The sequence below is a fragment of the Panthera leo genome, chromosome A3 (genome assembly GCF_018350215.1).
Source record: "Panthera leo isolate Ple1 chromosome A3, P.leo_Ple1_pat1.1, whole genome shotgun sequence".
NCBI classification, from domain to species: Eukaryota; Metazoa; Chordata; class Mammalia; order Carnivora; family Felidae; genus Panthera; species Panthera leo.
Genome location: NC_056681.1, coordinates 128,140,845 through 128,167,452, shown reverse-complemented (window position 1 = coordinate 128,167,452; position 26,608 = coordinate 128,140,845). Strand labels below are relative to the sequence as shown.

Below are 26,608 nucleotides of genomic sequence, written 5' to 3'. Positions count from 1 at the left end.
AATCTCAAAATATGCTAAATGAAGGAAGCCTTAGACAGAAGGGTGCATATTATGAGTCCATTAATGTGAATTACCAGAACAGGAAAAACTCATCTAGAAGAAGAAAAAATAAAAAAACAGCAGTTGCTCTAAGGGTGGGTGTAAACGGATTCACTGGGCAAGAGCATGAGGGAACTTTCTAGCATGATGGTAATGTTCTGCATCTTAATGGAGGTTTGAATTGCACAAGCACATGCATTTATCATAATTCATTGGCTGGTACACTTAAGATCTGTGCATTTCATTTCATCTGCAAATTTTACTTCAAAAGAGAAAACTATAAGCAAATATTGAACTTTAATTAATGACATGATGTGGAGGTATTTAAGTATTAACTCTGAAATTAATTAACAAAGAACACTGATTAAATGGCTAAATAGAGGGATGGACAGAAATGTGATATAGCAAGTATAATAAAATCCTCATTCTAGAATTTAAGTGAATGTATATGAATATTCACTATACAATTGTTTCAACCTTCCTATTATATTTGCAATTTTTCACAGTAAAATGCTGAAAGAAAAAAAACAAAAGCTGACACTAAGCCAGAGAAATAAACATTATGTCAAACCGGAGCTCCCAAATAAAGTATATTTTTTACCTTACGAGGTAACTTTTAAGTTCTCCTCGGTAATTGATGACCAGGAGTTCTGCAGACCACTGTGCACTGGCTTTATATTCTAAAAATATCAACCCAGCAATGGCACAGCTCAAATCACCTGCTAAACTGGATGCCTGCAGAAAAGGAGTAAATTAAGTCACTAAAAAGATACCACACAGAAGTTAACATGTGTGCAATTGGAAGACGTCCCAGACATTGGCCCTGCCAGGTGCATATTAAGACAGCCCCAGAACTGATCTGTATACTAAAGAATCATGCAAATCAGAGTGCCTAGAACCAGACACACAACTCTAGACCTGCCCTCCCAATCAAAGGCTAGAAGCACACAATCCTCTTTGGATGAGAGATTCTCCTAGATTCGTGAATTTCTGTTCAGACTGTACTTCTATTGTGTGGATTGGCGGGGGGGGGGGGGGGGGGGGCAATGCCACAATTCAACTTCAAAGAACTCGAAGATACTTCAGATTCTGTGTCACCCTCTCTCTCTGCCCCTCCCCCACTCATGCTGTGTCTCTCTCTGTCTCAGAAATAAACATTAAAAAAAAAAATTTTTTTTAAAGAACTCTAAGATACAGAACTCAGATATCACCTTCCAAATGTTGATTTGCATTGCCTGCAGGAAACAATGCTTCAAGAAAAAAGCCTCACTTAATTCCCATTTGCCCCATCAACAACTAGAAGGAAAAGGCACTTAAAACACTCATTCAATGGCAATCTTTTTCCATTAACTAAATATCAGGCTATATTGCTAAGGATTTGAAGGCATGTGCACCCTAGGAAGCACACATAATAAAGTTTATCACCCTGAATGACTCCTCACTGTCTAGAACCACCAAGACTGTGACCACATGTGGCTGCTGAACACTCATACGTGGCTAGTCCTGAGATCGGCTACAAAAGTAAACATGAAATTTCAAAGCCTTGGTATCAAAGAAAGTATCTCGTTAATACTCTTTACATGGATTACATGCTGAAATAATATTTGTGATATACAGGATTAAATATTAAATAAATTTCACCTGTTTTCTTTTACTCTTAATGCAGCTACTAGAAGATTTAAAATCACACATGCGATCATATATAAAGTTCACATGACTTTTCTATCAGATAGTGCTTAGTCCAGGAAACAGGGATCCAAACTTCCTACTTTGATTCCCCAGGACTTCCATAATAGGAGCCTAACACATTTTTTCAAGTTTTTCCACTCATTATTTCTGAACAAAAACCATTCTCTATATCATAAGTTCTTATCCCCAGCTTCTCGTTAGAATCAGCTGAAAAACCTATAAACAGGGGCGCCTGGGTGGCTCGGTCGGTTGAGCGTCTGACTTCAGCTCAGGTCATGATCTCACTGTGAGTTCCACCATCAAGCTCTGTGCTGACAGCTCAGGGCCTGGAGCCTGCTTTGGATTCTGTGTCTCCCTCACCCACACCCTCCCCCGCTCACTCGTGCTCTCAAAAATAAACATTAAAAAATTAAAAAAAAAAAAACAAAACTATAAACAATATTAATTCCCAGAACCCACTCCCATCAATTAAATCAGAATTTCTACAGGTCGAGTCTAGAAAATCAAGTAATTTTTTGTTTTTCTTTTCTTTATAAAGCTTTCCAGGCAATTCTAAGATGCAGCCAGAGTTAGAAATGCTGTTGTACCTATCTCTGTATCTTGGGTCATTCAAGGAAGAAGGACACAAAGTGAAAAGTGCTGGGTCCCTGAAATTGTTTCACTTAGGAGCTGGATTGCCATGGCAACAGCCTGCCCCCCCCCCGCCCCCGCCCCCAATTCAATTTTAGTTTTCCAAACTGTAAAGCACAGATAATATCTGTCCAATCTACTCGAAGCATTCTTATGAACATTAAATGAGAATATATGTCAAACTCATTAATAAAGTAAAGAGCACTACACAAATACAAGTTATTACTACCAGTCATTTCTTCACTCTCCCTTTCAATTTCTATCCTTTTAGGATGACAGACGCAGCTCCTCTGAAAGCTGTTCCCTACTGCAGCAGCCCACTGACTGCTCTTCCCCCCCGGAACTTCTCAACAGCTTTCCATACCTCTGTTTAGCATTTACTTCCCACCATGGTTTTTTGGGGGGGTTGTTGTTGTTGTTGTTGTTTTAAGGTTTTTGTTTTTTTTTTTTTTAATGTACTTATTTTGAGAGAGAGATAACATGAGCAGGAGAGGGGCAGAGAGAAGGGAGACAGAGAAATCCCCAGCAGCCTTCACACCATCAGCACAGAGCCCAATGTGGGGCTTGAACCCCCGTCGAAACCAAGAGTCAGACACTCAACCGACTGAGCCACCGAGGCGCCCCACTTCCCACCATGTTTTGATGCCAATGGATTACCTCTGAACACCGCACTACAAGATACAAAGGAAAAATATTTCATGTACAGATATCTACCTACTAGATTCTGAATATCTTAAGTTCACAACTTACTCAGACTTACATTTCTATTTCCCCTCTTTCACATTCATTCAAGCACCTTCACATACTTGTTTGAATGCCTTTCGTGTAATGAGCTTCCGGTTACATACATACCGGGGTAATAACAAAGAGTTCGCTTCCCATGAGATCAAACACCCTCACGGTTCCCGTACTTTCAGCGTAGGCCAGCAGGGTACAATCGTAACTCCACGCTACACGTCTCCACTGGGGTTTTGGGTCTTTTGGAACTACAATGAAAGGAAAAGAAGTGGTTGTAACAATGTGTTACACAGATAGTTTAGCTGCAGTAACTATAAATGTAAATTATTCAACTCTATTACATCCTCTCCCAAGGATTTCTAACGCTTCAGTTCAATCGAAGAGAACAGTTCCCAGAAAGCCACGTCAAGTAAGAGTGGGACATCCGAACCAGAGCCAGCTCTGCCCCGCTTACTCCGGAAGGAAAGACGGTGACCCCAGTGGTCTGGTGAAGGCTGAGCATGCCCTGGTGTGGCAAAGGCCTGGGAACAGCGCACCTCAAAACACTCACAAAGTTAAAATGGATCAAAAGCAGAGAGAGTGGGCAGAAAATAATTCCAATCCAGTGAGTTCAGCATCTCTAACAGCAAAAAATGAAAATTTCACCTGAAATCTTCTAAATATACCAAATACAGATACCAAGGAAATACAACGCAGTATTCTGCAGAAGAAATATACACACGCATGTGTAATACACAGACACAGATATTAGGTAAGTCAAGTACTATCCTGGATCAGTCATGCAATTATAATATTTTAATAACCAATCTTAACAATCTAACACCTGTACTTTTTCTGTTCTGAATTTTTCAGTACAATAATGAAGAAAAAAGCTGTCGGCTACAAAAAAACAAACAAGAAAAGGGACAGTGAAACTCTCGACTCTGTTAGCTTTGTTTGAGGCTTTTGATGTTTTGTGGGCTTCAGTTGTCCCTCATTAGAATGCCGGCACTGAAGAGACAGGGCCACTGCCTTTTCCTTTACCAGCAGGGACTCCAGATGATTAGGGGACTGACAAGGTGACATCGCGAGTCAAGAGCAAAGAAAGCCCTGGACCTACGTGTCCTGCCTTCCCAAACAGTGAACACTTCACCACCACACACTCACCGCCTCTCGGTCAGAGTTTGGACAGGGCCTCAGGACGGCCTCAGAAAGGTTTCCGAGATGCACTGGCTCCTCTCTACTCCCCTAACAGAATCGCCCAGTTAAGGCTTCGCTGTCTCTTGCGGAGACGCTCACAACAGCCCCCCCCCCCCCAAGTGGTCTCCTCCCTTCCATTTTCTCCCCAATCCTTCCTCAATACTCTCCAAAGAGATCTTTCTAAGGGGAACAGATCCCATCCTGCAGCTGCATGGTTCTCCATTTCCAACAGAATGAAGTCCAAACTCCTCCACATGCACGAACGGCCCCATACAAATAGCCCCATCACAGCCTTCCAGTGTCCCCTCCTACCGCTACCACCTCCACATATCCGACGAGCCAACAACACAACTGGCAAAAAAGCAAACCACACACACTCGAGTCTCAGCCTTTTGTACACATTGCTACCTCTACCCAGAAGGTTCTTTTTTAATTTTTTTTTGAACATTCATTTATTTTTGAGACAGAGACAGAGAGTGAACAGGGGAGGGGCAGAGAGAGAGAGGGAGACGCAGAATCGGAAGCAGGCTCCAGGCTGCGAGCTGTCAGCACAGAGCCCGACGTGGGGCTTGAACTCACAGACCACGAGATCATGACCTGAGCTGAAGTCGACCGCTTAACCGACTGAGCCACCCAGGCGCTCCAGAATGTTCTTCCTTAGTACTCCTCAAATGGTTCTCTTTTGTTACAACCACCTGTGTTAAGGAGTGGTTACCTCCTCCTTCCTGGACATTCTCCCAAACTGACTGCTCTCCTCTCTGTGCCCCAGATATGCTGTACAAAACTCCCCCATAGCATTGATCGCATCGTATTATGTTGTTTCCATGACTGTTGCCCCCACCCGTTCTGAACTCCATGAAATCACAGACAGTGTCCTACTCAACACTGCCATCCTGGGACCTGGAACAGAAAGTGATTAGTTTCACTTTCTAATCTTCACTAGTAAGTGAAGACTACGTCTTTCAGAGAAGTCTGTATTAACAGGACAAGGTAACAGTAAGAGTTTAGCATCCTTCAAGGACTACCAATTAAACATGAATCACATAACTGAAGACTTCTTTCCACCTAAAAGAGATAACACAGAATTCAGACTTCCCTCTTATCTCTGTAATACCCATAATATATGTTCTTTATATGAGGAAAGTATACCAGACATCAAGGAGTTTCTCTATTTATCAACAGGTAAAAACCATACCAAAAAAAAAAAAAAAAAAAAACAATCCAAGGGGGCCTTTGAATACAGGAGGGTCTAGTGGATTTATTAAAGATAAACAAAATACTACATACACTCTAGAAAAGCAACTTTTTTAATGATAATAAAATGAAGAAAAATATCAGTTCTCTGTCTTTATAAAGCTAAAAAAAATCCAAACTTGGAAGTAAACACAGGCACAAAATGATAAACAACACAATACAAGACCCACATACACACAGATGCCACATAAGCACCAGCAAGAGGACACTTTAATGCCCTGAAAAATATTCATGTGCTCAAGAAACACAGCAATATTTTTCCATTATTACTGTTTTACCTGTGATAACCGGGTTTTTTCCTCTTATTTCATTTTGCTAGGATAAACAGATTTATGCACCACATTCTGTTTCTGTCTGAAATAGGTTCCATCTAAAGGGGATTTGTTTTTACTATTACTTCTAGTTATAGCCAGTAGCTCCAGAAAACTCCGCATGTGTTTTGACCCAGATAAAGATGTTTTCATTACAAAATAAGATTTCACATAACAATGTAAAAATAAAGGCTTTATCAACAGATTCTTCCAGCCGACTGTGTGGTTTTGGAGAGGAACAAGCAGTCCAGATTTAAGTGTTAATGGGGTTGTCTGAAGGGTATTCAGAAAGGCTGCTGGTCAAGTTAACCAGCCATCTGACAACCTCCACATTCATGGTCAGACTGTTCATTCTTGCTCATATCTTGCACCGGCTGCAGCCCCTTCAACCTGCCTGGGTGCCAAGTTCTTTCCCACCTTACGCTTTTGTCTGCGCTGTTTTCTCAGCCTGGAACCCTTTCCCTAGGCCCTCTCCTGGCTCCTTTTCATCTTTCAGGTCTCACCTTATGTACCACTTCCCCAGGATGCGTTCTCTGACCACCCTGGCTAAAGCAACCCAAGGCCCCATTATTCGCCACCGCCCACTGGTTTCCTTTCCTCCACATATCTGATCCCAAACGATTATGCACATGTTGGTCTACTTTTTATCATCTGTCTACTCACTTAAGCTATAAATTCCAAAATGCCTGGGCCCGGGTCCATCTTGTTCCGAATTGCCTCGCCGGGGCCTAGCACGCTGGTGGTAGCAGTCAGCACTCAAGCGCTAACAGACCACACGCTAATCCAGGGCTCAGCCCCCGGATTAGAGACACAGGACAAGATTACGAGGTAAGGAACACTGGGTTCTCTTCTCAGCGCTGCCATAAAACCAAGGGGTGTGAGCTTGGGGAGAGCACCAAGGTGCCGCTTGGTCATTTGCAAAATGAAGGGCTGAATGAACAATCTCCCCCGGACTCGCTCTGACTGCTAAATCGAGAACCAGTGAGCAAAAGCAAACTAGTGGGGCTACGAAGACTTGGAGTCTCGAATGTTTGAAGTAAGCACTGGCAAAGACACGAGAAAAATCTTATAATCCTAGAATGAGAAAGGTCTAACCATGACGAGAAACTCTGAAATTATACAAGGAAAAGAAAAAAAAAAAAAAAAAAAGGCAAATGTAGTCACAAGAGAAAAAAAAAAAAAACAAAAAAACACCACCACCATAACAAATTTCAAAGGAAATCAATTGGGTGACAATATCTGTAACATATGTGACAAAGTATTAACATTCATACTATCAAGCCAATAAGAGCAAGTAAGCTAAGGGTAATATAGGCAAAAGGGTATGATCTAACAATGCACAAAAAAATAAAAATAGCCACTTAACATATGCTCTAATAACTAAAAAGAATGCAAATTGAAAATGAGATACTAATTTATCCTTTGCCAGTGAACCTAACAAATACTTCTTAAATACGTAACATACGGTGCTGACAGCGGAGCAAAAAAACTGCTTCCATCATACCTTTTTCATAGTTGTATATATAGGTGGAACCTTATGGAAAGAATTACAGCAGTAGCTATTTGAGTACTATACCCAGACACAAACAGGATGTCTTTTCAGCGCTGGTGAAGAGGGATGGGGGAGAAGATGGGTAAGAAAAAGAGGAAGGAAACAAGCCACTGTAAACAACATAAATTTCTATCAAGAGGAGAACAGATGAATAAAATGTGGTTCACATTCTTACAGGGGAAGACTGTGGCTATGCTGAAAAGACTGAAATGCATCTGTACGCACTGATTAGGAAAGACATTGATACAGTCAGAGGGAGAGCAACCTGGGAACAAAGTCCACAATAGGATCTCGACTTGTTAACGACAAACTCAATCCATCTATGTACAGGTTTACAGAAGCAGAGGTTTTATATTAAATCAGTAATATAAGTCCCCGTGAGAAATGCAAATGGAAAAGAAACTTTACGTTCTCTGCCTCTGCATTGTTTGAATTTGTTATGTGCATGTACTGCTTTTGTAATAAAATAAGCACGGTAACTAGTTTCAGACTAGATCTCCCACCGTGAAAGAAAAATATGTCAAAGACCCGTTTCAGACATTATCTACAGGCAGTGCAAGACTGTGACCCTAGGGAGAGGCTGCTTTCAGCCGGTAGGCACCTTCTAGACCGCCTTGTGTGAAGAGAGACCTCCAGCTGCACGTGCAAATCTCAAGGAACTGAGCAGATACAGAATGGAGTCACAGAGCTACACTGGAGCTACAGAGCTGAATACCACCTGCAAGGCAGCTTTCCAGAGGGAAGTGAGGGAGGCAGAGAAGGAAACTGAAAAATGTGCAGAGATGAGCCCTGGGTCTTTGGCGCCACACACACACACACACACACACACATTCCACAGGGCCACACCGCCAAGGAGAAGGGGACTGACTATCGGCAAAAGCGACTTCCAGAGGTGGGAGAGGATTTGGAAATGTTTGAGTTCCACCTCATCAGAGTGGAGAGACGTTCATGAACACTCGGAGCTTTCATAAGACATCCCAGAAAGACTCCACCATAAAGTAGGACTAACCTAACCCCAAAATAAAAGCTACTCTAAACCTATGTTAGAAGACTTAAAAAAAAAAAAAAAAAAAGAAGCCTTAAAAAATTAAGCTGATCAACTACTTCCCAGAGCAAACCTCAATACTCTAGTAGGGATGATAACAAGGCTCGCTAGCTCAGCTCCATAATGTTGAGCACACAATCTAAAGTGCAGGAAAATATACATAATCATGGGAAAACTCAGCCAATAGAAACACGCCCAGAAATGCTACAAACTGAGGAATGAGCAGACAAGGACTTCAAAACAGCTATTATAGCATATTTGGGAATTCAAAGAAAAACATAAACACAGGCAGTATATAGAGAATGTCAACAGAAATGTGATGGAAGCTACAAAATATCGAGATATCGAGCCAGGTTCTAGAAATACAAAAACACGAAAGACGGTGTCTGGGCCTGGGCTGTCATGGGGCCCACCAGGCCACCAGTGCACTGAGGGGACCTCAGCTCCTCACAACAGGCGAACTACTGCTTGGTACCAGAAGCTCTGGTTTACGGGATCTCAAAATCAGAAATAGGAGAGAAATCTCTTAACATAGTACAGCTCTAAAAAAAAAAAAAAAAAAAAAAAAAAATCTAATTCCTTGTGGTATTATTTAGGTCACTATTCAAGACAGGAAGAGAAGACTAGTATTTATGGCCTGGCAAACAGAGCCAAAACAAGTTGCAACCCACATTTAAAACATTCTCAAATGGCATCTATTTTATAAAGCAATAATTGAAAAATATCAAAGTGGAACCAAACAGTTCCTATTTTAGTTTGCAGACTCTGCAATATGTAGTTTCAAAAATGCATTAATAACAATCTGGCTCCTTTTCTCCAGGCAGACACAGGAAATCTCATTTGGCATATGAGAGTTATTCCTATAAAGAAGAGTCAGATAATAAGCAAATGATCATTACCTCAAATTATATGAAATGGAAAGAAGCCATTAATGCAGCATTAAGGTCATAAATTCATACATTTGGAAGCCAACAAAATAAAACATTAGTTCGCAAAGCATTATTATCCCATCCATGCTGCCACATTAACTGTATGCACTAAAACCTCTAACAAATATTATAATTTGTGTGAAATACAGAGGGATAAGCTTCCTATTTTCATGTTAACTTGTAGATCTTTCAGTTTACGTACTGGTTAAGAGTGGATGTCTAATGTCACAGCTCAAAAGGACCCTGCATGTCTGAATCACTCCAACATGCTGAACATGCTTCTCAGCAGCTCACCACGGGCCCCCCAAGCCCTCACCCAACAGAAGCACAGCACTGGGAAAAACATAATTGAATATCTACCCCTAAATTATCCTTCTGGGAACATCTTGATCCTTACGCATTATTTAAGCCAGGTCTGGTCTACTTTAATAAGCACTGGTGAAGACTACTGAGACTAAATTCAGAAAATGCTAGTACCCCAAACTTTAGAAATGCACACACACCACTCTCCTTCTATTATTCTCAACAGGTTACTAAGCAAACAGGACCTCTTATCTACCCTTATTGTTTGTGGCATGTATACACATTTGTGTGCAGTAAGAATAAAAGCATGGTGGGGGCAGGGGACACCTGGATGGCTCAGTCAATTAGGCTTCTGACTGACTATTCTGGCTCAGGTCACAATCCCAGGGTTGTGAGATCAAGCCCCATGTCAGGCATAGGGCTCGCATAAGAATCTCTCTCCCTCTTCCTCTGCCCCCCACCCCCCACTCACTCAGTCTCACTTTCTCTTTCTCTCTCCCTCCTTCCCTCTCTCTACATACAAATTATAAATCTATATATCTATATCTATATCTATATATATATATATATATATATATATACATACATACAGTCATGAACTTCTAAAACTAACTCACAGGAAATAGACAAATATACTTGGTTCACACACAAACTTACAAACATTATTGTAATAGTTCTCAAGTGTCATTACCTATTTGATAGGGTCAAAAACTGTGTGCCTATTATGGTGTTAGACACCATGCTTGGCACCAGGAACAAAAAAAAAGCTGAATAAGATGGGAGCCCTGCCTTCAAAGAATTTACAGTCTAACCGGGAAACAGATAAGCATAGCAACAACTAAGGGGAAAAAAGCAGATTAGCCTATGTATGGTGATACATGTTCAAACAAGTCCAAGGAAAACATTAAGAAAGATGCACAAATGAGGAGGAAGCAGGCAGGGAGGGAGGTTTCCCAAAAGAGCTGATGCCTGAACTGAAATATGCAAGACTCGTTAATTAAATATAAAAGTGAGAGTTTCTAGGCAAAAGGAACTATCTGTACCAAGGCGTGAAAAGCACGGGGCGGGGGGCGGGGGCTAGAAAAGCACAAGAGGCTCTGTGCTAGAACACGGGATGTATGGCAGGGAGATCTTAAGGGACACACAGACTGAAAGGTCAGAAAAAAATGAGCTGTACTCTACAGTCAGTGGGGAACAAATGAAAGATTTTAGGCAGATTAACAGTACTGGTAGCAGTAGCAAAAGCAATCACTTAAGGTCTCCTAAGTACTTAGCATACATCAGACATTATGCTAAGAGCTTTACATATATTAGCTCATAATGTTTCCATAACCCAATCTATAGTATTATGCCCATATTACAGATAATTGAAGCTCAGAGAGGTACGGTAACATCCAAGGTCATGTTTCTAGAAAGCAGGGGAGCCAGATTTGAAGGGTAACCTGACAGAATTCTCATTTAAGAGCAATGAATCTGGTGTGAAGTGTGGATCTGTTGAGAGGCAAACAGAAGAAAACCTTGTCAGGAGACTTATTTAAAAAAAAAAAAAAAAAAAAAAAGACAGTGAAAATGTTAAAAACCAGTGCTGGGGCTGTGATGGCAGAAGTGCAGAAATGGAGGCAAGAGATATTTTAACAGGTTCCCAGGGCTTGGTGACATTAAGCTAAGGCAATGCTTCCCCACTGTGTCCTCACTACAACTGCAGTGAATTGTGTGTCTCTTCCCCTGATGGACTACAAACCCTTAAATCCAGGTCGTCTAAGGCTTACTCCTCGCTTCACATGTAGCACCCAGGAAGAGTGTCTGGCACACAGCAGCAGCTTAATAAATATTTGTCAAAGAAGACAGAGAAGGAAAAAGGAGGAGAAAAGGAGGAGAAAAAGAAAAGGAAAAAGGATTCCTGGCTTGGTACAGCTAACAGTATCATTGACAATCTAGGGAACAGAGCCAAAGAACAGATTATAAGAAGGAGAAATAAGTTGATATAAACAAATAGGCAATGTTACATTTGCTTTTAAGTTATAATATATACTATTTGTCAAGACAACTCAACTCAAGAGTCCGTAAGAACTCTATTACTACCTTACCTACTAGCATATGTGGAATTATAAAATTATTAGAGCAATTCTGACATACTAACAGAATATTGCCATTCATATGAAAACTGAAAACGTTTTCCAAACATCTGATCTTTAATTTTCAGAACCGATGTGCATGGCCAAAAATGGCAAAAATGAGAAGGAAACTCGCCCTGAGCCACTTACTGAGGGTGCATCTGACAAGGAGCTTAAGCATTTCTTTGGAGAAGTTGGGGAAAATCCTCAATATAACCAGTATTTTGTAGATTTCAAAACTATTCATGTCTTCCTTCTCCTAGCTTTCCTTCATTGTCGAGGATCTATTTTACCCTAATGTTACTTTAAGATAAAATACGTATACCATGTTCTTCCAACTAAATGAGAAAATGTAAGTGAAACCCTAAATACAGTGGCTGGCACAGAGTAAGGACACTATAAATATTTGTTGTCACCATCGCAACAACCACAATTACCATCGTTCTCATTCCTACAACTACTACACTAACTAACCCACCCAAGGTCAGACAGGTGGACCTGCAGGTCAAGTAAAACATACGTGGTAGTTGCATTTATCTCCTAATTTAGCGTCCTCCTAATTCTTCTCTTCCTGTAAGGTTCCCTCTGCCTTTTCCTCCTGCTCCTGCAGAAAGAAACACGCCCCATGGCTACTCTTCTACGCATCCTTCAGGCTGATTTCCAAAGTGGCTTTTTCTTAACAATCCTGTCACACAGCCCCGGTTAAACTCTCACTCTGTTCTGTATTTTTCCTTCATCAGATTTGTCACAGTTTGTACTTCTATTTTGAGTGTCTATATACCTCATGAGGTACGGGACAGTGACTTTTTGCTCACAGTCATATCCCTAGTACCCCGCAAAATGGTTCATGTACATAAAGGATAGTAATTGGTGTTGAATACGTCACCAGAAGAATGAGTAAATTCCAACACTTGACTTATACATTTTTTTGCATTGAATTCAAAATAAAAGACTAGAGGTGCCTGGCTGGTTCAGTCAGTACAGCATGTGACTCTTGGATCTCGAGGTCATGATTTCAAGACCCACACTGAATGTAGAGATTAAGATTTTTAAAAAGTCAAAAAAAAAAAAAAAAAAAAAAAACAAAGATTAGGGACACAAATACTTTATCCCAAAACTGGCACAGACTTTTATTTTAAAAACGGCTTCAATTTCAAATCTCTTCAAAATGGTCCAAAATGGACTAAGCAAAACATTTTAAGACAGTAAGAGAAATCAGTTAAGATGTTTTAAAAGTATTTAATAAAGTCACAACAATCTTTGTTAATATTTAACATCTATTCTGACTTTTAAGAAATACTCTTAACTGTTGCAACTTTGAAACTTCCATTTTGTAAGTATTTTGGAAACTCTTACCTTGACATTTCCCAATAATGGATGTAAAATCATCTTTTGCGGACCTGCAAAATATGTGTAAAATTAAGCCAATAGTTTCACCATCACAACATATTTTGTCACACTATGAAACCCCACAAAAATGATACAAGAGACAACTTGTCCGCACAACACCAAACCAGTCCTTCTCTCAGACATGGATTTGTGCTCAAACAAGTCCCTTTCGTTGGCGACATTTTCTCCCAACCTTATTTCACCAGAAATGGAGCTATACCTAGAATACGGCAATACAAGAATGAGATTAAGCATGGTCTTTTAATACAATAGAGACATTGGCCCCCTCCCCAAACATTCTGATTCAGCAAATACGGAATGGGATCCAAGAAACAACGTTTTTTTAAAGCTCCACAGATTGATTTTGGTCACGAGCCATGGTCTGTATCATATTACAAAGTTTAAATCACTTAAGAAAAAAGATCAGGGCACCTGGCTGGCTCAGTCGGGTAAGCATCTGATTTCTGATTTCGGCTCAGGTCATGATTTCATGGTCGTGAGTTCGAGCTCCACATCAGGCTCTGTGCTGGCAGTGCAGCTTCGGATCCTCTGTCTCCCTCTCTCTCTCTGCCCCTCCCCCGCTCTCTCTCAAAAATAAACATTTTAAGAGGAAAAAAAAAGGTCTTGCTTTATAAATCAAATAGCTTTAATAAGTGACCATATTTGTTACCAGTGACCTATTTAAAATCTGTGATCTTGAAATATATGCCTAAGTAGTTTAATTATTATATGTTCAAAAATGAAAAGTTGGTAAACCATCTAGAAAATAATTTCATAACAATTATCTAAAACCTTAACGTCTACGGTCATTTGATCCATTGCCTCAATTTCTATAATGAAGTTATCTCTAGGAAATAATTACAGATACACACAGATCTCAAGGAAATTCATGGAGCCTAATTTATGAAAGAGAAAAATGTACCCAGTATAAGATTAGATTTTGTCAACTGCACTCAATGAAATATTATGCAATTACTATATGTGACATGGAAAGATGCTCATAATTTTCAAAACTTATCAAGAGAAGACATATCAAATAGAATGCAGAGTATTGTTAGACTAAGTATTACCCACACATACACACACACACACACAGAAAAATTCCAAAGAACATACAACATTTGGCTGAACTGTAATTTGTAGTTCTTCTTTCTTGAATACTTAACTATTTTCAAATATTGGTAAAGTGACTAAGCATTACTTTTAAAACAAATTTTAAACACTAATATTTTTAGCTGTTTATTAAGATACTGTATTATGACAAAAGCCAATTATAAATATGTTAATAAACTTCCTCAAGAAATTGACTATTCAGCCTCCGCACGGAAGACAGAAGAACATGGTCTTTGAAGTGAAGCTGACCTGATTTCAGCTCTATCTGGGTAACCTGGACAAAATATTTAATAGGAGTTTCATCTTCCTCTCAACAAAATGGGATGGGTAATATCACCTTCATTGCTTAGGGAAGGATTAAAGAAGACATTATGCATAAATTAGCACAAACTAGACCTAAGTCAGTGTTCATTTCTTTCATCCTTAATACAGATCATCACAAATAATAATTGCTCTTTTGCTGAGAAAGGTGAAGGAGAGAGACATAAATTTGGTTTTGTCAAAACTTCGCAAATGTATTCACTTAAGCAAATTTGGGGGCGGGTGCCTTTTTTAGAAGAGTCCCTTATTTTAATGCTTTTTACTGGGTTCTGTGATGGTTCCTTATTCCCATATTTATAACAGCCCATAATCATAAGAAATTGTTACTTCGCTATTTAGGAAAAAAGGAAACACACATTAGCCACATAATACCTACTTACTGCCAAATTACAGATTAAAGTAGCAATTCACAACAAGTCACTTTTCATCCACGTGAGCCCCGCACACAAGCAGGTTAGGTGTGCCAGATAAGAGCAAGTGACTGGGGCTACCTGCCGCTCACCACACACACACACACACACAGCGGCCCTAGTCCGATCTTACAAAAGGCAGGGCTCTCTCTAAACTAAAACTAACATGTGTTTCAGCTTTCCATCTTTCTCCCTGCCATTTGCTATTTATGACTGCTTCCAAGTAACGAATAAGGACCCCAGACACTAGAGTTACCACTCATAGTCTAATACAATCAACAGTATTTCCCGAACGCCAGCGGCCTACTCCTATCACAACGGCGCCAATCTTGCATCGGACGTGTTCTTCACACCGGAGTACAAAATACACGTGGAAGAGCAAGAACAAAGGTCTTAAGTATTCAGGTTCGGCCACCGTTCACAGGGTTTACTTTGAGGATCTACCCCACCCCTTTTTCTTTAATGATGATTCCACATCTTCGCTCAGACTCTCCTTTCAGGTCCCTACAAACTGTGTGTGTCTGTTAATTCAGCAGAAGGAAAAGACTGCCAAGGCTGAGCAGTCAGCGGACTATACCCGGTGAGGCACTCCCCGCGTCTGCTGCCTCTGTCCCACTCGCAAACACCTTACTTATTCAGCAAACATCAACAAAGCACCGATTATGTTCAAGGAAATATCCAGTGCTCGGGAAAACAGACAGGGCCTGCTTCCAAGGCACACAGTGGCCTCGCAGACACCAGAGCCCATTCACACTGAATTTTGAGGAAAGGACAACCCTGGGGTTGTGCAAAGCAGCGGTGCTAACTAGACCAGGGGAAACCCACGTGTAAAAATACAAGCATACATGGCTAAACAACGTGACCAAAAGGTAGTATACATTCCTGGATAAGAGCAGGAAGACCAAAGCTGGGACAGCAGACTTCAAATCCTCAAGAAAGAAATTTAACCATTTGTGTCAGCTTCCTCATTTCTAAAATGGAGAAAAATAGCAAAAGCTACTTCGCGGGGCTTCTGCAAGGATGAAATGAATTAACACCTGTGAAGTACTTGCAAGGGTGCCCAACGTCATTGGTGTTATCTTATCACAAAGTACAGTACTGTGTTGATTATTTCCGGAGCGTAAAGGGGAGGATCCATAGGGAGTATGTTCCTGAAAGGCTTCCTGGTGGAATTCGTGCTCTACCACGTAAGAGTCCCCAGATACACTAATGTGACCAAAAGCTTTTGCAAATTACAGACCAGATGACCAAGACTTCGATGAGCATCACTTCAGCTGCCTGGAGATCCTCCCTCAGCCCCTCATCTCGATCACCACCTACGTGAATGAATTCCTAGAGCTGGATGTATGTACAAGTTTTATAAATATTTTACACTCTACCAATCCAGTAGCAAATCCTTTTATAAAAACAAATGATTTTTTTATTCCTTTCTTCAAAAATGTTATCACCAAGTTCTAGAGACCCCCGGTCAAACTCCTCTTCACTGGCCCAAATATCAATCCCCTCCCCACACGCACATTCTGACCCTAACACCTAAAATCATTCCACGGATGTTCTCATTTCACGGGAGAAAGATGGAGGTTTTGACAACTAACCGCTGTTTTTGTACAGTCACACCACAAGTACACATCTCAGACAGATTTCACGTCACTACAGCACACGGAGAGCAAGTGCGAACCCCTTTCTACCAGCAGTGCCAAGTTCAAAACTGTGCCAGCTTGACGCTCACTGATGCTATGAAAAAAAGAAGAGTCTGTTTTTTAAAGCCATGCCAAATTAAACAATGCAGTTTTTTTTTAATGTTTCTTTCTGGGGGGGGAGGGAGGGAGGTGGCGAGAGGGGGAGGGGAAGGGAGAGAGAGGGAGGGGAGGGGGGGAGGGAAGGGGGAGAGGGGAGGGGGAGAGGGGAGGGGGAGAGGGGAGGGGGAGAGGGGAGGGGGAGAGTGCACGCACACGCGCAAGCAGGGGAGGGGGAGAGAGAGAGACAGACAGACAGAATCTGAAGTGGGCTGCAGGCCCTGAACTGTCAGCACAGAGCCCCACGTGGGGCTTGAACCCACAAACCATGAGATCATGACCTGAGCCGAGGTCTGGTGCTTAACCGACTGAGCCACCCAGGCGCCCCAAACAATGTAGTTTTGAAAGCCTGTCATTAGTGCCAATCCTCTCCATCCTGAGGATTTCAAGAGGGATCACAAAACAAAGCCTCCCCATCTGAAGTCAATGCCCCAATGGGGGCAAGCCCTCTGTCCACTCCCCAAAAAGGTGAGGGGTCCAGTTCTGTTTGAATAACTGGAAAAAGAAAGAAACTGCACAACAAGCTAGCACCAGGGTGGGAACAACTGAATGCACGTTATACTATGTTTAATCAAAAATAATGAAGTATCGGTAAAAAGTTTTGACCGATATCCTAAAATTTTGATCTCCTTCCTTATTTTTTGAAAACCAAGAGTCAGGCCTTGCCTGCAGAAAGAAGTAGCCTCGAATTTTAGAAGTGCAACACATTTAGTCTGCTAGTGCTAATTTCCAAAAAAAAAAAAAAAAAAAAAAAAAATTAACTAGTTTTCCTGAGTTACTTTCTGTTGTTGCTACTTCTTTCACAACTGATATATTACTTAAAAATAAAGTACGTGAAAAGCTCAGCTTAGAGAAGACTTTCAGATGTGTACGTAATACCGACGAATGTCTCAAAAGGACAGAGACTATCACTGATCTCAAGTAATACGTACTCTTCGTCTTGCAGACTCACGTTCCACGTACAGCTTTAGGCCAACAGAGCAAGGCGGCCCCTACTTTTTCAATACCTTCTTGAGCATCTGTCTTGGTGGACTTAGCAGTGACCAGTCAACCAAGAGTGACTCCCAGAGTTCTGAAGATGTGCCTGGTCTACTGAAAAAGTACAACTGCCCAGGGGAGAAGAGAGGGATCTGGGAAAGTAGACCATGTGACTCTAACAAAGCATCCTTTGTCCTGTAATTGGCAGAAGTTGCCGTTTGACACCAACCCACAAAATTATGGGAGTTAAGAGCAAAAGCCCTTTAAATAAGCCCTTCAAAAAACTTAGTTCCCATAAATGAAGGAAAATTTTCTCAAGGGAAAATTCTGAATAGGAGTAATATTAACAATTACCTGATCTCCACACACTGATCTTGAACAGCAGCCAAAATTTTTCCATTGCTTTCATAGAGAGGGGAAAAAAAAAAAAAAAAAAAGTTACGTGAATATTTGTAGCTGTCTTCAAAGATGAAGTTATTCTAAGAAGTTAAAAATTATTTTTTATCTTTTTCACACCTTCAATTATCCAACTTTTGACCTCAAAATTAAACGAGCATAAAAGGTACCAAAGTGCAAAGTGATTCAATACAGTGGAATTCATTGAAGAGACACAAATAATATGTAACAAATAATATGTAAAAGGAATTTATATACAATAAAAAAAAGCAAGAATGCAAGACAAAGGGACCCCAATATCCATAACGAAACTGAAGTGCTAACCCCACTAAAGAAAACTGTATCAATTTTTAATACCTTACCTTGCAAGTACCAAATGCCAATGTATCTGTTTATTAACCAAGCGAACCAGTCCATCAGGGAGCAAAAAAGGCACAGGGCTGAAACAACACATTAACTAACTTAAAATCTAATCAGAAAAAATACATATAAGTAGATAAATGTTATAAAAAGCATACAGATCTATATAACGAGAGGATTTTTTTTTCCATTAAAATATAAAATTCGAATATGGGCAAACCTAAAACCCAAAGTTACTAACTGCTTATCTGAAACTTCTGACCAGATACATAACTCTTTTTCCAGAAAAACATGGTGGTATATTCAAAAGTATAAATGTTACAAGCTTTCTAAGGAAAGGTTATGGAGGATGCCAGTAACATAGCAGAGGTGAGCTTGTAAGAAACCCTTCCTTCTATGCTTGCCTAGAAATTCTGACTCAACGGTAACAAATTTCGTAAGAAAGAAAGAGAAATCTCCAAGCACTAGAAATGAAAAAGGAACTTAAAGTTAGAATTGGCTACAGGTATGAAATCAGGAGGGAACACCTGGGACAGAAAATGAGCCGCGGGGCACAGGGAGAACAGGAGTTGGAAGGGAGACTCCTGCGAAGGCCAGCACCCATCAGAGACTGCAGAGTGACGGAAGAGCCAGAGCCTCCCAGGGCCCCGGGGGAGGGGGGGTGGGTGTTCTAGAAGCTCATCTCAGTCTAGAATTTGGTCTGTGGGGGCATGGGAATGAACTCCCCTGTGAAAAAACAAAACCCCAAGCCTTTACTACATGCAAGATCAGACCGCAATGTCAAATTCACTCAAGTGGTGCAAGAGTAGCTAAGCGGAAGCTCATACTAACATCATTCACAAAAGACAGGAGGGAAGGATCCACCGTGGGTGCGTGAGCAGATACAACAAAGCAAGAGTGACACAGGAGGAAATCAAGACAATAGGTGGAAAAGAAGAATAAAGAAAACAAGCTAGTGAAAGAAAAAAAACAAAAAGAACAAAACAAAAATTGTGTAAAATAGAAAACAAAAAAAGTAGGCTAAAAAGATAATTAAAATATATCGGTGGGCGCCTGGGTGGCTCAGTCTTTAAGCATCTGACTTCTGCTCAGGTCATGATGTCACGGTTTGTGAGTTCAAATCCCACATGGGATGAGCTCAAGCCGCTTCTCTCTCGCTCTCCTCATTCTCTCCCTCTCTGCCCCTCACTCACTTGCGCCTTCTCTCAAAAAAAATTTTTAAAAACAAAATGACAATACTTGTTTTAGATAAATAAATAAAGTATGTCAGTAATGGGGCTCCTGGTGGCTTAGAACCCACTTGGGATCCTCTCTCTACCTGTCTCTCTGTCCCTCCCCCACTCGCACACACTCTCTCGCTCTCTCTCAAAATAAATAAACTTTAAAACCAGTTAAAAAAATATATATACATATATATCAGTACTATATGTTCAGTGTACTTGCATTCATTTCTAAAACACAAAATATTTAATACCATGGTAGTTACAGAAATACCATAACAAAGATAGGAAACACGCATGTGAGTGATAGCATCAACAGATGGAAGAGAAGAATATCCATCCTCCCAAGGGAAGGGGGGGGAGGGGGGGCACCTCAAGTTGTAACATTTTGCACAAAGAGAGAGAAGGCGATCTGGAGCAAACAACTGCCTAAATCACACGTAGGCATATGTGCCTACACAAGTAGATAATATAATAAACCTGTTATAACTTACAGTATCTATAATTCTGTTTGTAATATTTCATACTTAAAAGAGAAAAAAAAAAACTTTAAAAGAAAAAGCCACCTGAAACAAATATTGGCCCCAAAACCTTTAGTTTTAATTACCTAAACTGAAAGAGCAAAAACTGAACTTTTTTCAGTTAACTTCACGTTATTTATGAAAATAACAAAACATATCCTCCGGAAGATTAGATAATCACTTCAAGGTGCACTGGCCTATACTGGATATTTTCTGCCCACACTTCCCAAAGATGTTCAGGACTAGCAAGCTAGATCACCCAGTGAGCTCAGGAAAAAATAGCCTACTTCTAAACTCCTCTCCCATCCTTGCCCCTCCCTCCACTCTCATCTCTTTACCCTATCATACTCCACACCCCCTAAAAAACAAGATTAAATTTACACACACACACAAAGCATAAAAACATCAGAGCTAATCCTAGAGAAGAGCTAAAGGTCTCTATTATCTCTGAAGCGTTTAAGATTAAATGTCCTTAAGGGAAAAAAAAAAAAAAATCTGTGTTAAATAAATCTATAAAACAATCCCTATATACCTATCTAAGAGCAGAACTGTATCATTTGTCAGAATGATCATTTGTTTCTTTTAAGGCTAAAAATTTGCACCATTCCTAAAACATCCTTAACACTAAAAAGAACGAAAAAGTCCCCAAGAACAGAAACATAAAGGACCCCCTGCCCCCCCATGCACAGCAACTGAATACTGATCACAAGAGTTGTTGATCCAGTAAAAAGCAAAATTGTTCTTAAAAAGATCCCCAAGCTACAGACACATCATGTGGGCATTCAAGATAAGGCTGAGAATACTCAGAGAAGCAGAAGTCATCCTGAGATATTCTTAATAAGGACTAAGGAACAAAAATTACCCTAAGTCAACTGAGCTACCTTGTCACTATATCAAATGTTTGAGAAGGTCTATTTTATTCACTGGAATGTCAGCATCTGTATCACAATCTGGGATTCAATTCTGAAAACTCAAATCATAAATAAGATGATATTTGTATTTGACATTCATACTATTCTCTGAAGCGACACTCACCTGTACCAGATGTATTGGCGTAAAAATAATAAACGATCTGTAATAAAAATAGCAAAACCAAATGTGAATCAGCTATTCTTTAGGAATCACTTTCACAATAGCTTCATCGACAATAAACCTAAAACATACTGCTGAGTCATTACAAAATATGTAGAACAAAATTCTTAAAATAAGGGAATATAATCTAATACACACTGTAACTTTTATAAGATCATGTACTTTTTTATATTAAGGCCCAAGTTTTTGTTCCTCAAACCTTTGAAGGATTTTCTAACAGTATAAAAAAGTAAAGGTGGTCTGAGATGTAAATTTCACCTAACAGGCTTTAATAAAACCATACAGTAGAAGTCACAGTAACCACCCTTTAAAACCAAAATATTTGTACAAAAATTAAGATACTATTATATTTTGTAGCAAAGATTTTAAAAAATAATACCTAAAATGCAGAAGTCAAGCAGACACAGATCTCTAACACACTGAAAATAAAGGGACACCTCACTTAAGTCGAGTCAGGAGGCCAGAAGGAAGAGCAGTACCACTTGACATTAACTACAAGAAGAAGCATCAGACCTCAACAGAAGAGTCATCAACAAGAAAATATCCTGTTACAGGCCCCAACAAGGAAGAGAGGTACTGTCACATCGCCAATAAGAAATCGACTACCTCTGCAATTCGGGCAATGAGAAACCATCATCACCCAGAACGCTTTTCTCCAATGGCTTTTTAGTTCAAAACAACTACTCACAACTTCTTCCTCCTCCAGAAAATAACGTTCCCCTCCTCTGTTGAACTTGGCTGTAGTTTTGCTGTAACTTGCATGCGCTGAATTGCAATTCTGTTATTCCTGAATAAACCCATTTTTACTGGTAAAATAACTGACAGTTTTATTTTTAAGGTTAACTATCCTATTGACAAATAATGTTTTATATGATCCTATCAAAATGTGTATGTGTGGCAGCACCTGAGTCGCTCGGTCAGTTGAGCGTCCGACTCTGGATTTCGGCTCAGGTCATGATCTCACAGTTTGTGAGATCGAGCCCCACATCAGGCTCTGTGCAGACACTGTGGAATCTGCTTAGGCTTCCTTCTCTCTCGCTCTGTCTCTTTCTCTCTCTCTCTCTCTCTCTCTCTCTCTCTGTCTCTCCACTGCTTACACACACCCCCTTTCTCAAAATAAATAAGCATTAAAAAAAATTAAAAAAAAATAAAACGTGTATGTGTGTGTGAACATGTAGATGTGTATCAATGAAAAAAGATCTGAAGGGCAACAGGTTTTCTCTGGGTGGTAAAATGAGAAATTGTTCATTCAAGTTTGTGGTTTTCCATATTCTCTAAATTTCTCTAAATGAATTTTATCACCTGGGTACATTTTCTAAATTTTCAAAATTTCAAAACATTAGTCACAATGAAAACTGAAAATGCTAGCGCTTGTATCAGAAAATAATCTTTATCAGGAGATAAAATAGTTAATTTCAAGTACTCGACTCCTTTGAAACTGAATCTTCTCTGTGTAAGTGGCTCAAATTCACCAGCGTTATGAGGATGAGCTTTGGAGGCAGAAAGACATGCAGTCAAATTCCAAATGAATAATCCTGGGCAAGTTTCCTCATCTAAAAACACGAAGTCATAACAGTACCTACCTTGCTGGTGTGGTAAAGGACTGTATCAATAAATGTACATAAAGTCCCCATAGCACCAGCTTAGAAACAAGTGCTGAAGACTTGCTCTGATACCGTGAGCTCGTATGTATACATAAACTCTGTCAGCAGTTACATGAATGCTCTGGTTGATAAAATATTTAATCTGAAGAACTCTGGCCAGATGTAGCAGAAATATCGTGTAAACCACTTAAAACAGCTGGTCATTGTCTTTTCACTTTCAATGTCTAGACTCTCTGGGACCCATACTGGATTTGATTTTCTTCATTTCTTCTAGAATACATTCATAAGGGTTAAAGTTAAGCCATAGTTTAGCTCTCAACTGCATTAAAAATGTGTGTATGCACACATATATCGGCATATACACCTATATACCCATATATCATACGTAATTAATATGCATACATATAAAAAATTAAATTCAGGTAACATGTATGCTATTCACTTTTATCAGGCTTTCCATTATAAGTCTAAAGAACATTTTTAAAACTCCTAAAGTTTCAAAAACAATAAAGTTACAAATGAAATGGGAAAAAAATCATCTGCTCTTATCATTATATAGAGAAAAATAAATAAGCTACATTACCTCTAATTGCTTTGGTGATGATAAAGTATGCACCATGTTTTCGGTTGCCTCTAGACTGCAATTGGAAAGAAAAATGTATTACGTTTGAGAATTTTCTTGTGATACTGACACAACATGTAAAATTATATTCTTTTGCTAATGCTCAGTACAGGGTACAGCTACCAGTATTTAAAAACTACTATTCAGAGACAAAAGAAGGAAAAGCAGGACTGAAAACAGTGGGAGCAAAACTGAGCACAGTGGAGTTATAGGCATTTGTCAGCACAAACTTTGCTAGGGAATACAAAGATTCAAGATGGAAAGTCAAATACCAAACATCACGTAATTAATTTCTCTTTAACATTTATACATTTTTTGAAAGACAGAGACAGAGCATGAGTGGGGGAAGGGCAGAGAGCGAGGGAAACACAGAATCTGAAGCAGGCTCCAGGCTCTGACTCGTCAGCACAGAGCCCGATGAAGGGCTCAAACTCAGACTGCAAGATCATGACCTGAGCTGAAGTCGGACCTTTAACCAACTGAGCCACCCAAGTGCCCCTCAAACACGAAACATCAAAACACCAGCCCAAGACCATACTAGTTGCCAGTCCAGCACGGGCTATTTGGGTGGGTTACAGTGGCCTAAGTTTTGCTTGGAAAAGTGGTCATACGGATTAATAAACTCGTATCTTGGAGGCAAGCTTATTATTTGTTGCAGGCCCACAGAGGAAATCCCACTAACACACGGATATACAATTGCTGTGTTAAATAGTTCCTTAAGTATAGACTAAACCGAGTAGGGTAAACAATAGCAGAAGCAACAAATAATGAATAAAACGCACTCATGTACTGTTAAGGAAGGAGCAGTAAGGGCAGACAGATAGGTCTTAAAAGCACAGAAAAATGATTCCATTCCACAAACATGAACCGATTATCCGCTTTGCAGTTAAGACACAATTTGGTCCCGGGGAGGGTTATAAAGATGAATCAGATGCAATTGCCCTTCCAAGAGCTTGAATTTAGACAGCTGAAATCAATAGAACCAAAAAAAAAAAAAAAAAGTGCTCAGAGGTTTCAATGGAAGCTGATACTGTGCTTCTTTTTTTAATCAATTTAAAATGTTAAGCATTCTGAAACATTCCTGTAATTAACCAGTGGGTGCCACACAGTGAAAACCAGTATTTGTTCAACCAATAGCAGCAGCAACAACATCCTAGCTGCAGGACCTACAATATTCACTTTGTTCAAGACAAACATCAACTAAGTAAATACTGTACTCAAAAAACAGTAGTATGTATGCAGCTCTCTGCCAGCCTAAAAAATACATTATTCAAGACAAGCAGAAACTGCAAGGGGGAAGGAGGTTAAGAAAAACTACAAACTTTATAGGAAAATGAGTAGTTTCTCCAGTAAAGAAACACCCAGGAAAGATGTGAAAAAAGAATTCATATGGTCGTACTGCCTGATTTTAATAAAAGTCCTTTTGGCCCTTGCTGCATCCTCTGAGTCGAAAACAATGACTGGCACAAGTTAGGCACTCAAAAAATGTGTTGAATAAATGTGGGTTCCTGGCCCCTACTATTCACCTTGCGCTGAGAGGCCCCTCTCTAAGGAATGACTGCAGACCCTAAGGTCCAGTGCAGGTTACCAACCTCTAGAACCCCTTCTTTAGCAGGAAACCTAACTGCGGATCAGCACCTCCTCACTTTTCCCTCTGGCAGCATTCTGTTCACACCACCAGCACAGCGCAATTACGCTAAGTGATGAAAAATGTTTACTGGACTGGCCCCAGTCTAGACTGCAGGCACCACAAAAGTTATTCACCTTCCTACGCCCAGCGCCCAACACAGTATTTGGGACACGGACGGACATACAAGCACACTAAATGCTTCTTTACTGAAGTACACAAGAATGGGCGCAATTCAGCCCCAAGGAGGAGTAAAGGTTTCAGTGGCGGCCCTCCAGCTGCTGACATGACTGTAGGGTCCTGGAAAGTTCTCCCGCTGCAGATGAGGCTCAGCCCTGGTCAGCTCTTGCCTCGCCTTCCTGAAAGGACCACCCAGAGTCCAGACAGCAGGACCCTGGAGTCCCAACGCTGTGCCTCCCCTCCAAATACAATGAAACTGAGACCCAGAGCCCGAGGTTCTATCCCGACAACAGAATTGGGAGCCCAGGAGGGATCTCAGGTACCCCTGCTTTAGCGGAACCAGACCCCAGCTAGCCCGCGGTGCCGTTGCCAAGGCGACGGTACAAGCGGCGGAACCTTGCTCCCCCTCCCACCCAGCTCCACTCCCCTACGTGGCTCCAGTTTACGTGGCTCTGCCCGGACAGCGTCCGCGCCATGCTGGCCGCAGCTCTGGAGGGGCCTGGTTCACCTGCACTTCTGTCTCCGAGGGCCACTCGGTGTTGACCAACAAGTCATAGAGAATCGTCTCCTCCTCAGCCTCCGCGGTGCCTGGATTCACCGCCTGCGCTGACTCGGAGGCCGCCATGTTCGCGGGGCAACTGAGCCACCAGGCCAGGGCCACTACGGCATCCCGCCAAGGACAAGCTTCCTGCACCGCGGCTGCTTAAGACTCCCTGGGAGGGGTGGAGTTAGCTGGGCGTGGAGCTGGGCGTGGAAAGGAAGTGCTAGGTTAACCCTTTAATGAATAGGAAGGACGGTGACTTTGGCTTGTCTGGAGTACGATTTAGGTTCTGGTCCCGGTGCACTGCTTCTTTATTAATCTGCGTCAGATGCGCCAAGTCTGAGCCCCTCGTATCCAGCCAGCTTCTATAAAACAAAAATGGTGAAAGTATCTTCCTAAGATGCTAACATTCATTTGTGTATTTGTTGGCAAATGCATAGAAAGAGTGCAAACTGTTTTTTTTTAATAAACACCAAAAATGATGCAACTCGGTAGATACTAAGCCAATGATTGCTGTCAGACGAATAATGCTATAGGAGCTCAGAAAAGGCAACAAAGTTCAGAGAGTCTGGAGCGGCTTCCCGGAGGAAGTGGAGCTTGTCCTGGGTCTTTAATATTAGGCAGAATTAAGAAGGTTTGGGGAGAGCGTCTCAAG

General features: G+C 40.7%; 1 protein-coding gene across 4 annotated transcripts in view; it reads right to left on the bottom strand.

Annotated features, from left to right (window-relative positions):
* NBAS (NBAS subunit of NRZ tethering complex) overlaps positions 1-26,103 on the bottom strand; it is a 329,015-nt gene extending 302,912 nt beyond the window's left edge. For 2 of the 4 annotated variants that reach the window (XM_042933639.1, XM_042933641.1), the window contains exons 1-9: positions 25,921-26,103; positions 23,567-23,621; positions 22,068-22,166; positions 21,323-21,359; positions 18,549-18,626; positions 18,145-18,192; positions 13,140-13,183; positions 3,211-3,344; positions 641-774 (exon numbers count right to left, since the gene is read on the bottom strand). In XM_042933639.1, coding sequence (XP_042789573.1) covers positions 641-774; positions 3,211-3,344; positions 13,140-13,183; positions 18,145-18,192; positions 18,549-18,626; positions 21,323-21,359; positions 22,068-22,166; positions 23,567-23,621; positions 25,921-26,037 — 746 coding nt within the window. In that variant the 5' untranslated portion in view covers positions 26,038-26,103. Of the gene's footprint in view, positions 1-640; positions 775-3,210; positions 3,345-13,139; positions 13,184-18,144; positions 18,193-18,548; positions 18,627-21,322; positions 21,360-22,067; positions 22,167-23,566; positions 23,622-25,369; positions 25,587-25,920 lie in introns of those variants that run through there. The other 2 variants (XM_042933640.1, XM_042933642.1) reach the window with 2 other exon arrangements.
* Positions 26,104-26,608: the final 505 nt, after the last annotated feature.